Consider the following 13,393-nt stretch of genomic DNA (forward strand, 5'->3'; position numbering starts at 1 on the left):
GGCTCAATGTTGTTGTTGTTGTTGTGGCATGTGGTTATCCAATTTACCCAACAAATATTGAAACTGGAAAGAATTAAATTGATTTGCCACAGCTGTTTAAAATCAATTGCTCATGAATGTAAGGGTTTTTCTCTGGTCTCTGAATTCTATGGCTCTATGTACCCATCCCTCTTCAATAACACGCTGTCTTGTTTATTGTGTTTTACATAAGTTTTGAAATCTAATAGTATAATTCTCTAATGTCATTCTTTTTCAAAATTGTTTTTGGCTGCTCTAGATCCTCTGCATTTCCACATAAATTTCAGGAACTATTTGTCAATTTCTAATAAAAAAGAAAAAGAAAAAAGAAAAACTGTCAATTTGAGGGAAAATTGCTATAACTGCCATCCTTACAATATTATGTTTTCAAATCCATTAATAGCAAATGTCTATTTATTTAGATCTTTAATTTCTAACAATTTTTTGTAGTTTTCAGTGTGTAAGTCTTACACTTATTTTGTTAAATGTGTTCTCAGGTGGTGTGTTTTTTTTCCTTCTCATGCTTTGTGAGTGGAATCGTTTTTCTTCATTTCATTTGAATTGTAGATTTCTAGTTTTCATGTTAATCTTGCATCCTGTAGCCCTGCTAAACTTGGTTCTATTTGACTTCATATATAATTCCTTGAGATTCTGTACCTGTTGGATCTCATGTCAGCTGAGAAAATAAGAGTCTTAATTTTTCCTCTCCCGTTTGGATGCCTTTACTTATCTATTTATATATGGACTTATTGCACTAGCTAGAATCCCCATGAGCGGCACTGCTGAGAGCACACATTCTTGCCTTGTCCCTAATCTCAGAGAAAGAAAAGCATTCAGTCTTTCACCTGTCAGGAGTAGGTTATCCATAGATGCCCTTTACCAGGTTGAGGAAGCTCCCTTCTGTAACCACACAGCTGAGAGTTTCTATCAGCAATGGATACTGGATTTTGTAAAAATTCATGCTTTTTTTCCCGTATCTATTGAGATTTTGTATCTATTGTGGGTTTTGTCCTTTATTCCATTAATATGGTATGTTACATGACTTGATTTTGGGATATTAAACCAACCTTGCTTGCATTCTTGGGATGAATCCCACTTTGTCACGGTGTATAATATGTGATTTCTATTTCATTGATTTCCCTCTAACCTTTATTTTCTTTCTTGTGCTCGCTTAGAGTTCAGTTGGCTTTTCTTTTTCTAGTTCATAAGGCAGCAGTTTACGCAACTGAGACGACTTTTTTTTTAATTTGGTTGCAACAGGTCTTAGTTGCGGCAGGCAGGATCCTTAGTTGCAGCACGCAAACTCTTAGCTGCTCCGCGGCATGTAGGATCTAGTTCCCTGACCAGGGATCGAACCCGGGCCCCCTGCGTTGGAAGCGTGAAGTCTTACCCACTGCGCCACCAGGGAAGTCCCAACTGAGACTTCTTTTCTCATGAGAAATTTAAAGCTGCAAGTCATCCCCTGAGCACTTCTTTAGCCGCACTGCATAAATTTTGACATGTTGTATTTTTATCTTCATTCAGTTCAGAACACAACCAGGCTGAAGAGGGGAGAGCTGGTTAGAGGGGGAGGCAACAGACCCAGTCTAAAACATTACACACGACCACTGTCTTTACCAGTTTGCAAGTACAAAGAGTCTTGTATTTGGTTTATTTCCAAAGCACTGAAGTTGTTCGTTCAGTTCAGAACACAACCAGGCTGAAGAGGGGAGAGCTGGTTAGAGGGGGAGGCAACAGACCCAGTCTAAAACATTACACACGACCACTGTCCTTACCAGTTTGCAAGTACAAAGAGTCTTGTATTTGGTTTATTTCCAAAGCACTGAAGTTGTTCTTCTGTCAGTCCTGTATTCCTTTTTGGGGAGAGGCTCTGCCAGCCTTCTTACTTGGCCATGTGTGAAGTCACACCCCACATCATGCAACCTTAACAACATGGAAGCACCCATTATCCCTTCGCATTTACACAGTGTTATGGACTAACTGCGTCTCCCCAAAATTCATACACTGAAGTCTAATCTCCAATGAGCCGGGGTTTCAAGGTGGGAGGTAATTAGGTCACGAGAGTGGAGCCCTCACGAACAGGATTAGTGCTTGTAAGAAGGGACACGAGAGCTTGCTCTCTCTCTCTCTCTCTGCCATGTCAGGACACAACAAGAAGACGGCGGCCATCTGCAAACCAGGAAGCAGGTCCTCACCAGACACCAGATCGTCAGCACCTTGATCTTGGACTTCTCAGCCTCCAGAACTCAGAGAAATAAATGTTTGTTGCTTAAACCACCTAGCCTACGATGCTTTTGTTACAGCAGCCCCAACTGACTAAGACAGCAGTGAGAAGTGGTCAGGTTCTGGATGAATTTTGTTTTTGTTTTTTGTTTTGCTGTGCTGCATGGCTTGCAGGATCTCAGTTCCCCAACCAGGGATTGAACCCGGGGCCACAGCAGTGAAAGCCCAAAATCCTAACCACTAGGCCACCAGGGAACTCCCAGATTATGGATAAATTCTGAAAGTCAAACACAAGAGAATGTACTGCCATATGTGACACAGTGTGAAAAAATAGAGTCAAGGATGACTCCAAGGTTTCTGGCCTGAGCAACTCTATTCTTCCCGTTGCTGTTCACTGAACAGAGTATAACAGATTGAGGATCAGCTCTTCTAGAAATGTTAAGTTAGAGATGTTAACTTCTTGGTAGAAATTGACAAATGGACCACTGAACACAGGGATATGAAGTTCGAGAGAAGTCTGCCCGGCATTAACACCTACTCAGCACTAACACTTCTCACACTCCTGCTACGATGAAGAGGCACTACTCCAGCATCATCTCACAGGTGGAGAAGTCAGAGAGAAGTTAAGATGACCTCCAGGTCCCATGGCACTCTTCACAAATTAGATACTAAGTTCAAAATGACTGTACAGTTTTTCACCAGTTAACCAATAGGGAGTGAGGAGAAACTTCCTAAAAACTCTCTCAGGTGCTCTAAATTGCCTGCATAGAAACAGGAGTTTGACACCTTCTTGGTCCATCTTATTCTTCCTCAGTTCCATAACGTAACTCATCTAAACATGCACACACTTTGGCAAAGTCTCCTATTTTCACTATAGAATTGCTTAACAGCAAAAAGTAAGAACGTACTAAATATCTAATTATCTGGGATTATTTGAAAAAGAGTATCCATACAGTGGAAAACAATGCAGTGTATATATTTATATATATACATGTATATGTGTCTATCTATATGTATAAGTAGACACATACACACACCACACACATATATACAAGAGCCTCACAGCAGCAGTATTTGAAATAGCCAAAAGCTGAACAACCCAACTGATCATCAGTATGAGGATGGATAAACTATGGTATGCTGTTACAATGGAATATTATACAGTAATGAGAATCAACAAAGTACTGTTACCCGCAACAATACAGATAAGTCTCAAATGTAATGCTGAGCACTAAAGAGGCCAAACAGAAAACAATACATAGTATATGACTCAATTTATATGTAGACAAAAAATGACAGCCTGAAAAATCAGCATCAAGAGGAGAAAGGGTCTCTGAAGAAAGTGACAGGACAACTACAGACAAGCCAGCATGACAGCCTTGAACAATCCCTGCTCTTGGTTTGGGCTCTCCCCATCTCTATAACCCCTGCACTCACTACAAAATCAAAACAAGGGTTAGGAAAAATGATTAAATAATAGGAAAATTCACTTAAAAGAAATTAAAGGAAAGTAGATGGTGAAAGAATTAAAACTAAAAATTTCAAGAATAGAGAAAACAGAATTAATATTTACAATAGATTACAATAAATAAAAGGAAAGAATTTAAAGATAAAAACAAATTCAAAATCAAAAATAGAGCTCAGGGGCTTCCCTGGTGGCGCAGTGGTTGAGAGTCCGCCTGCCGATGCAGGGGACGCGGGTTCGTGCCCCGGTCTGGGAAGATCCCGACATGCCGCGGAGCGGCTGGGCCCGTGAGCCATGGCCGCTGAGCCTGCACGTCCGGAGCCTGTGCTCCGCAACGGGAGAGGCCACAACAGTGAGAGGCCCGCGTACCGCAAAAAAAAAAAATAGAGCTCAGATAAAAGGCTAGACGTATACAGAAGAGATAAAAGATTTTATAAGAGGTCCAAATATGAGATTAAAACAGAACTGAGAGCCAAAACGTCAGACAAGAGACACTTTTTCAAAGAAAATATCAAAGAAATTTGAAGACACAGATGAAGAAATAAAAACTTTCAGAACGAGAAAAAAAACAAGTCCTTAATGTTTCTGGGGTGGGCACAACATCCTCAGATGAGGAAGTCTCCTCCTGTGTGCAGGGTCCCCATGAGTACAGGGCAAAGGGGCAGAAACAACTCTACCCTCTCAGCCTTCCACAAGCTCCAGCAAACTGTACCTTTGCAGGCAGCTTCAGTTAATGAAGACTGGTAATAACTGATCAACTGCTGGCGGTATCTAGTGGGTAGAAGCAGCAGGCCTCACTTCCACAAACTTTCCAGAAAAAACACCCAAAGTTCCATTAACCTAACAGAAGTTTCTTAAAAATGTCGTTTTGAGACCTTAGGATCAGCAAGGTCTTTGCAGGGTATCCGCAACGTGAAATTATTTTCATGACAACGAATGCTGTCTCCCTTTCCACTAGTAGTTACTATACTCTTCACCCTCCAAGCGCTCACCAGCGGGGGGGGCACTTTTATTCAGCAAAGTCCCTCTAAACAGAAATAATTCCGAGATGTCCACCCCTGAGTGCACGTCTTTTCAGTGTTCTGTGTTTGGGGAAGTACATATACAGTGTACTTGTGAGAAGCACCTGTGCTATTTCAGTTGTGAGCTACACTAGGCACTTTTTTCCAAAGAATATCATTTTTACTTGAAAGAACAACGGACAGAAAAACTATAGCTAAGACTGGAATATTAGGCAGATTCTCTCATAAATGAATAAAGTGAGCCTGTCACTTTAAAGAAAATAAGTAACAGTATTTGTTACTAATGATAAAAATTGAGGTGTCAAGAGAAAACCAGAATTTTTGGAAAACTTGAATCCAGCACCTTGAGTCTTACATCCTTCCAATACATAAACACTTCTCTGATAAGAATAGTGGTGATATTAACTGAATGCCGAAGTAAATCAGAATCTCTGCGGATGTAATCTACATTCCGTACTATTTAAAAGGTCTCCAGATGATGTCTGAAGCGGCCCCAGGGTTCAGGGCTGGCTAAGCATTCCCAGAGGTAACAAACATCCCCAGAACAATTTATTAAAAGGCAGCTCACTTAACGGTAAGCAGCTCCAGCTTAGGAAATAATACCCACTCTGGGCTACATCACTCACTAACAAGGTGATCTTTAACATCTAGGTAAAAATTTCTTCACCTGTAAAATGTAGAAAATACCTTCACAAAATGATGTTCATGAAGATCAAAGAAAGTGTTGAATATGAAAGCCCTGCACAGTGCCTGGGAAGGTCAGACACCGAAAATGTGTTGATATGTTAGGGGAGACTAGATGAACTACAGAATCTCACAGAAGGGAATGGATAAAAATAGTGCTTCGCATTCTCTGGAGTCTGCTTAGTCCTCAGCATGCAGAATCAGAGATGTAATATGTAATTAGATAATATCCAGCATTTCTGGGAAACGGCTGGGCTTGCGGACAATAGCCATCTCAGAAGCTATGGTTCCTAGCTGTAGGGCATTATCTGAGTCAAAGTCAAAGGCCTACCAGCCATAGCTAAAATGGATATAACTAACTTTATGACAACAACCATTAATATTATTGAATTAAATCTTCTTGCTTCAATTCCATAGTCACCAAGAAATCTATTCATAATTTGGCTTCTCATGCAGATTTCTTCCCTAGATCAGTGACTCAACTATCCTATCCCAAGGCAGTTATTATTTCTCACTACAACCCAAGTTATACAGAGGATCAAATCCTATATCCCTAAGTCATCTTGTTTATAATGATTAATTTTCTCCCATGCATTTAAAATGATACTAGAAACACACTATCCTTCGGGAGGATTAAGAAAAATAATCACAGATCACTTCCTGTAGGCTTAATTCTCTCTATGAAACCAACTGGAAAGACCGCTGAATTAACATTCCAGTGTAGAAGTCTCTGTAACCTTGGTTACAATGGATCAATCCACTAGCCTCTAGGTTCACTGATAAGATACAGTTCATAAACCTGGACTGCACTAAGATAAAAGCTGGCTTATCTTGTCACATGTTCCACAGCATAAATACACTGTAGTGTTACACAGGAGACAGGCCCCATCCCACACAACTGTTTTTGAAGAATGATTTATATCCTGCCAATAAGTTTGTATTCTGCTTAATATACCACCATTTCAAAAGTTTTCACTTAACAGGTCAAATCTAGATTGTATGATATACATTTAATTTATTCATTAGAAATAATAAATTCTATATTAAAATACCACAAAAATATTTCTGAAATCTGTACCAAAGAAATGGAATTTCATAGGTCCTGTAGATTTTAGATCAGGAGACAAAAGTTAGAGCCAAAGCAGCTAAGTTAAAATGCAATGTAACGGGCTTCCCTGGTGGCGCAGTGGTTGAGAATCTGCCTACCAATGCAGGGGACACGGGTTCGAGCCCTGGTCTGGGAAGATCCCACATGCCACGGAGCAACTAAGCTCGTGAGCCACAACTACTGAGCCTGCGCATCTGGAGCCTGTGCTCCGCAACAAGAGAAGTCACGATAGTGAGAGGCCCACGCACCGCGATGAAGAGTGGCCCCCGCTTGCCCAACTGGAGAAGGCCCTCGTGCAGAAACGAAGACCCAACACAGCAAAAATAAATAAATTAATTAATTTTTAAATTCATTTTTTTAAAAACCCAATGAAACCCCTGAAAAACTTACCCCATCAACAGAAACTTCTACAGATTTTTTTTTCAGTGTCCTACTGAAATTTTATTCAACCTCTTGATTCATTGCTGGAAAAAAAAAAAAAAAAAAAGACATCCCTTTCCTAACTCAGCACTTACACATTTTTATAAAAGCACGAGTCATACTTACTCAAAGAGACAATTTTGAAAACATTTAGGTGGTTATTATAAATAGCTTCTCTAATCCAACACTAGGGAAGGAAGAGAGAGGAAAGGAGGGAAGGAGGGGCCAATCCACCACCACCCCCGGATTAATCGGTTCTGTAGAGTACAAAACACACCAATCCACCATGACCCCCAGGTTAAACTGGCTGATGCTGCAAACTCCCAGACAGTACACTCTACTAGTGCCAATACATAGAAGAAATTTCTAGAAAACTGAGATTTTCAAAATCAAGAGTGCAAGTGGGAAAGTTCCCAAACAATGGTATCAGAGGAAGAGAGCAGAGATTTAAGGGAACTTGACGGAACCTCCACAAAGAAGGGCTGAAAGTGAACCTAAGTGAAACAAAGTATGTAATAGAAGTTTCAGGACGACCAGATGAGTTCTATACTACTTATTCATGGTGTTGAAACAGTCATCTCAAATGTGATATCAGAATTAAAAGGAAACCACAAACAAGACAAAAAGGCAACCCTCAGAATGCGAGAAAATATTTGTAAACGAAGCAACTGACAAGGGATTAACCTCCCAAATATACATACAGCTCATGCAGCTCAATATCAAAAAAACAAACAACCCAATCCAAAAATGGGTGGAAGACCTAAATAGACATTTCTCCAAAGACATACAAATGTCCAAGAGGCACATGAAAAGGTGCTCAACTTCACTAATTATTAGAGAAATGCAAATCAAAACTACAACAACATACCACTGCACATCAGTCAGAATGACCATCATCAAAAAAATCTACAAACAATAAATGCTGGATAGGTTGTGGAGAAAAGGGAACCCTCCTACACTGTGGGAACACACAATGTTCCCAATGTGGGAACATTGGGCACCCCAATGTTCACTGCAGCACTATTTACAATAGCCATGGAAGCAACCTAAACGCCCATTGACAGATGAATGGATAAAGAAGATGTGGTACATATATATAATGGAATATTACTCAGCCATAAAAAGGAACGAAACTGGGCCATTTGTAGAGACGTGGATGGACCTAGAGACTGTCATACAGAGTGAAGTAAGTCAGAAAGAGGAAAACAAATATCGTATATTAACGCATATATGTGGAATCTAGAAAAATGGTACAGATGAACCTATTTGCAAAGCAGAAATAGAGACACAGAAGTAGAGAACAAACATATGGACTCCAAGGCAGGAAAGGGGGTTTGGGATGAATTGGGAGAATGGGATTGACACATATACAATAAAATGTATAAAACAGATAACTAATGAGAACCTACTATATAGCACAGGGAACTCTACTCAGTGCTCTGTGGTGACCTAAATGGGAAGGAAATCCAAAAGAGGGGACATGTGTATACATATAGCTGATTCACTTTGCTGTACAGCAGAAACTATCACAACATTGTAAAGCAACTATACTCCAATTAAAAAAAAAGTCTATATGTAGCTTTATTCTACATTTTGGCGAGCAGCCCAGACAGGCAATGAAGTGGAAATATACTTACTGTAGTAACCGTACAATACGGTGTCCTCGATCCGTCTGCTGACATTAGTGTTGGCCCAGTCCTAGGATCAAAAGGAAACAATAGAAATATTAATGAAACAGCCATTTGCTTAACAATTATACTTAAATTTTAATATGACTGAATATCACTTATAAATGTACCATCGACTCTGACAGGTATGGTCTGTGCCCTCAAGAAGTGACAGACAGACAAGTAAACAGGCAATTTCAGTAGGTGAATGCTGAGCTAACGTGACGACATGGTTCTGGGGAAGCACGTTAAGGAGAGGCAGCTATGGGCCAGGGCCACTAAACTGGGGCCGGAATAACACAGTGGGAAGGAGGGAAGAGAATGAAGGAACATACATGGAGACTTTGAAAAACCTGCAGGAAGCAAAATATAGATTCACAAGAGGTTTTGGAAAGGGAAGAGAAAGCAGGTGGAGTGAGGGAGGAAAAGGCATTAGGTTTGAGGAGCTGTGAGTCACGCCAAGTATTCTGGCCTCTGTCCTAAAGGCAACTGAAAATAGTGATGCAGTTTTGTGCAGAGTGACAGGTATGATTTGTAGTTTAGAAACAAGATATTTTAAAATACCTAAAAACAGTCAATATAAACTTCTTAGCATTCAACCCACATTTTCTTTAAATTAGTCATTTAAATTTAGTACTTTAACTTAGAAAATTCATTCTAATAAATCTTTTCAAATAAAAAAATCTATACATTAATGAAATAGAACTGGGGTATAACAGCAAGCCTTTTTGACTATCCTAATTGTATGCATATAAAAAATTAAGCCTGGAGCGTCAATGTGACTGGTCATTGCAATTAAGTACCAAGGCTCAAATTAGTATCCAGGTCAATTTTGTTCTATCAATACTTTAAAGAGTTCAAGTCAGTATCAACATCCCACTTACAAGGTCTCTTAAGGAAGAGTGGAAACATTTAACTCTCCTAAAATAATTCAGGTTTTTCTTTTTTTTCCTTTTTCACCTACAAACACCTCTAGCAATGAATATCTATGAATTTCTAATTGACAATGCCTAAAAGAACAAAAATGTGGAAACCCCAAATTTAGCATTACAAATGCAAACCTTGACACACAGCACACAACGAAAATAGTATTTTTCCAATAGCAATTAAGACTATGAAAAACTTGAGGACTTCCCAGGTGGCGCAGTGGTTGAGTCCACCTGCCAATGCAGGGGACAAGGGTTTGATCTCTGGTGCAGGAAGATCCCACATGCCGCGGAGCGCCATAATTACTGAGCCTGCACTCTAAAGCCCGTGAGCCACAACTACTGAGCCCATGTGCCACAACTACTGAGCCCATGCTCCACAACTACTGAAGCCCACGTGCCTAAGCCTGTGCTCCGCAACAAGAGAAGCCACCACAATAAGAAGCCCAGGCACCGCAACGAAGAGTAGCCCCTGCTCACCACACTAGAGAAAGCCCGTGCGCAGCAACAAAGACCCAACACAGCCAAAAATAAATAAATAAAAAACATTTTTTTTTTTCCCCCCAGTACGCGGGCCTCTCACTGTTGTGGCCTCTCCCGTTGTGGAGCACAGGCTCCAGACGCGCAGGCTCAGCAGTCATGGCTCACATGCCCAGCCGCTCTGCAGCATGTGGGATCTTCCCGGACCGGGGCACAAACCCGTGTCCCCTGCATCGGCAGGCGGACTCTCAACCACTGCACCACCAGGGAAGCCCCAAATAAATTTTTAAAAAAACATAATGGCCTAAATTTTAAAATTATGTTAACTATATAAAGAAACAATTACAGAATATTAAAAAAAGATACAAATAAATGAAAAATCATACATTCCCACATGAAAAGACTGTAAATACCAACCCCCTCCAAATTTATCCATAAACACTATATATTACCTATCAAAATCCCAATAGTGGGTAGAGTGTTTTGCCATGCTGATTCTAAAAGTCATCTGAAAAACATACAGGTGTATATGGATATCCATAAAGTACTTCTGAGTGTGGGTAAACAGAACAAGTTGCAACCGATAGTTTTAACAATACGCAATCTCTGTCTAAAAAATGTAATGAAAGAAACACTGTACATATACTACAGGAAAATGGAAAGAACATTACGCAGGGCTTACCACACAGGACTGGAAAAGTACTGGGGAGAATTCCAGCCAATGACTGGAAATTTCTTCATCAACGACGCAAGTAACACAACCAAAGCTTCTACTCCCAAAAGCTCTGTTTCTTTAGTGATTGTTTATACATCAAAACAGACATTTTAAAAGATTTTTCAAACTTGAAGATTTTTTGTAACAGTGGATAATTACATCTATCCTCACACAAGCTCCCTACCAATTTCCAAGACAACCCCACGAGGTATTAACGTACCCATTGAGAATCACAAAGTTAAACTTCAAAATTGAAGAAGACCCCAACCTCAGAAAAAGATTAAATGTAGAAAGTCTGAAGGTAATTAAAGCCAAAGGTTCACTGAAATTTAGTATCTTTTACCCTCCAACGTTCTTTAGTTTAACCAAATCTTGTGGCAGTTAGAGAGCATTACTGTTACTATTTTAAAGCAAAAATATGTGTAAAATATACAACATCACTGAAGTACTATTTGTGTATTTGGCTTTTATATACAGTCTTGCCTCCAAGGTATCTGATGTACTGTCAAAAGAGCTTAGTTTATGAAACTTCCTTCTTCTACATTTTGAGAAATGCTGTGCCCTTGATACATTTCACAAGCTACTGCCTCCCAAAGTAGAGACCGAAAGGAACTTCAGAAGCCCCACAGGAATGTGAGACAAACAAGAACTAATACTAAGTAAAGAATACGAAAGAAGAACATTTTAGAAGAAAGGAAAAGGATATAAAGCCCACAGAACAAAGAGGTAAGCGGTTCGAGTACGTAAAACTCCCTCTCCCATTCTTCAAGATGACTTTCTGAAATGCTCGGCCCAACCCCAAACCACACTTGACTCTCCTTAATTTTACCAGATAACCTCACCTTAGACCAGTGGTTCTCACGCAGGGGTGACTCCGTCCCCCATGGACACCTGGCAATGTCCTGGAGACGCTGGAGGGTGGCGGCGGGCTCTGTAGGCTACCGGCTTCGAGTGGCAGAGGGCAGGACCTGCTAAACACCTGCAACGCACAGGACAGGCCTGACAAGGGTCACCCAGCACAGAAGCCAATGGTTGACAAACACTGACTTAAAAGTCTCTCAAATAATCTGAGGACAAAAGAGAGCTACTCAATTCACTCCCAAATCTAGAACCGACCGCCATCTGTACTCGAATGCTAGCCCTTCCTTCTGCCTTCTGCCGAGCACGCGCACTATTTACAGCCAACCCTTTCCCTTTGGGTCCCCACCCCTCTGCCTTCGCAGGGACACTGCACCTGCAGCGATACCCTTTCTCTCCTCCCAGACACCTCTCCCACTCTACTGAACCCTGAAGTACACACGCTCTAGCAGTTTCCATGAAAGGACACACCACCACCACAGATAAACACACCCCACCCCACCTCCTACTCCCCTGGAGGACAGAGTTTCCTGAAAAGCTCTCAGCATCCCCCGTCACTGCTCCCTCACCTTCGTCACTGCTCCCTCACCTTCGGCCCGCACTCAGCCACTCCCACCAACTGCCCGCGGCTCCATGGGGACGGCTCTTCACCAGAGAGCGGTCACTCCCCTGCCTCTCTCCCGCCACCTCTCAGCATCACTCTTCCTGAAACACATTCTTCTCCTGAGAAGCCCCTCTTTCGTTTTCCTTCCCACCTCCCAGGCTGCAGCCCCTCCCCTTGGGCCAGCTCCAGGTAACTGACGAGGCTCTGGAATCCATGGCCCATGCCAAGCCTTGTCTGACCACTCGGTCTCCCCAGCTGCTGGACAGTGCATAGCTCTGAATACCGTGCACATGCTGATGACTTCCAGATACTTCTCTCCAACCCTAAGGTTTCCCTGGAGCTTCAACTCCCTGCTCGACGCCGCACTTGAATACATATGATAGGCACCTTGAAGGTAACTTGTCCAAAATACGGCTCTTTTTTCTACATCCCTCACTTGCCCGTGTGCACACACAGGTCTAATTACTCCCCCAGGCTGCCCTATTTCTCTAAGGTGTACTAGGCTTTAGTGCTTCGTTAATCTCTAGTTTTCATTTTCCTTCCACCCCCATACCTAATCCATCAGCCAATCCAAGCAGTTCTAGCTCCAAAATCCATACCGCTTTTAATCACTTTTCTCCACTAGTACCCCTCTAACCCACATCACCTTTACTTTTTACCTTCACTAACTTCCCATTGCCCTTAGAAGAAAATCTAAACCAATTAACATGGCCTAAAAGTCGCAAACAATCTTGTCCCCACCTTCTCCATCTCAGCTCGTAGCAAAGCATGGCCCCCAATGCCACACCTCAGCCAAACGGGCCAAAAGCACATCTGCCTGAGGGCCTCTGTACCTGCTGCTGCTTCGCCCTGAGGTGGCCCTCACTCAGTTCGCACCTCCAGGACCCGGCAGCCTGGCGCTCCTCAGCCCATTGTCCTGCCTCAACACCCACCACCGAGCTGAGCCTCACATCACTCTGTTCTGCATCCTCACAGGAGCGCTAGGAAGCTAGCTTGTTTTGTTTGTTGACTGTTGGTCTGCTCTCACAGAATGTGAGCTCCCTGAGAGCAGCGGCCTCGTTGGTTGTAATCGTTAATCTCTAGCATCCACATCTCTGTCAGGTACACATTTCATACTTAGTCAATATTAAGTGCATAAATATACTTAAGGTGTAGCGAAGAGTACAGAGTTCTAAGATAAAATTACAAGCATTTGAGAGCAGG

At 41.7% G+C, this 13,393-nt stretch overlaps 1 protein-coding gene across 1 annotated transcript in view; it reads right to left on the reverse strand.

Moving 5' to 3' along the window:
- The window catches only part of LMBRD1 (LMBR1 domain containing 1), a 129,735-nt gene that overhangs the window by 105,440 nt on the left and 10,902 nt on the right, over positions 1 to 13,393 (reverse strand). Inside the window, exon 3 of the mRNA XM_007447201.1 lies at positions 8,578 to 8,638. Coding sequence (XP_007447263.1) covers positions 8,578 to 8,638 — 61 coding nt within the window. The remainder of the gene's footprint in view (positions 1 to 8,577; positions 8,639 to 13,393) is intronic.

Source organism: Lipotes vexillifer, unplaced genomic scaffold, assembly GCF_000442215.2.
Source record: "Lipotes vexillifer unplaced genomic scaffold, Lipotes_vexillifer_v1.1 scaffold1180, whole genome shotgun sequence".
Taxonomy (NCBI): Eukaryota; Metazoa; Chordata; class Mammalia; order Artiodactyla; family Lipotidae; genus Lipotes; species Lipotes vexillifer.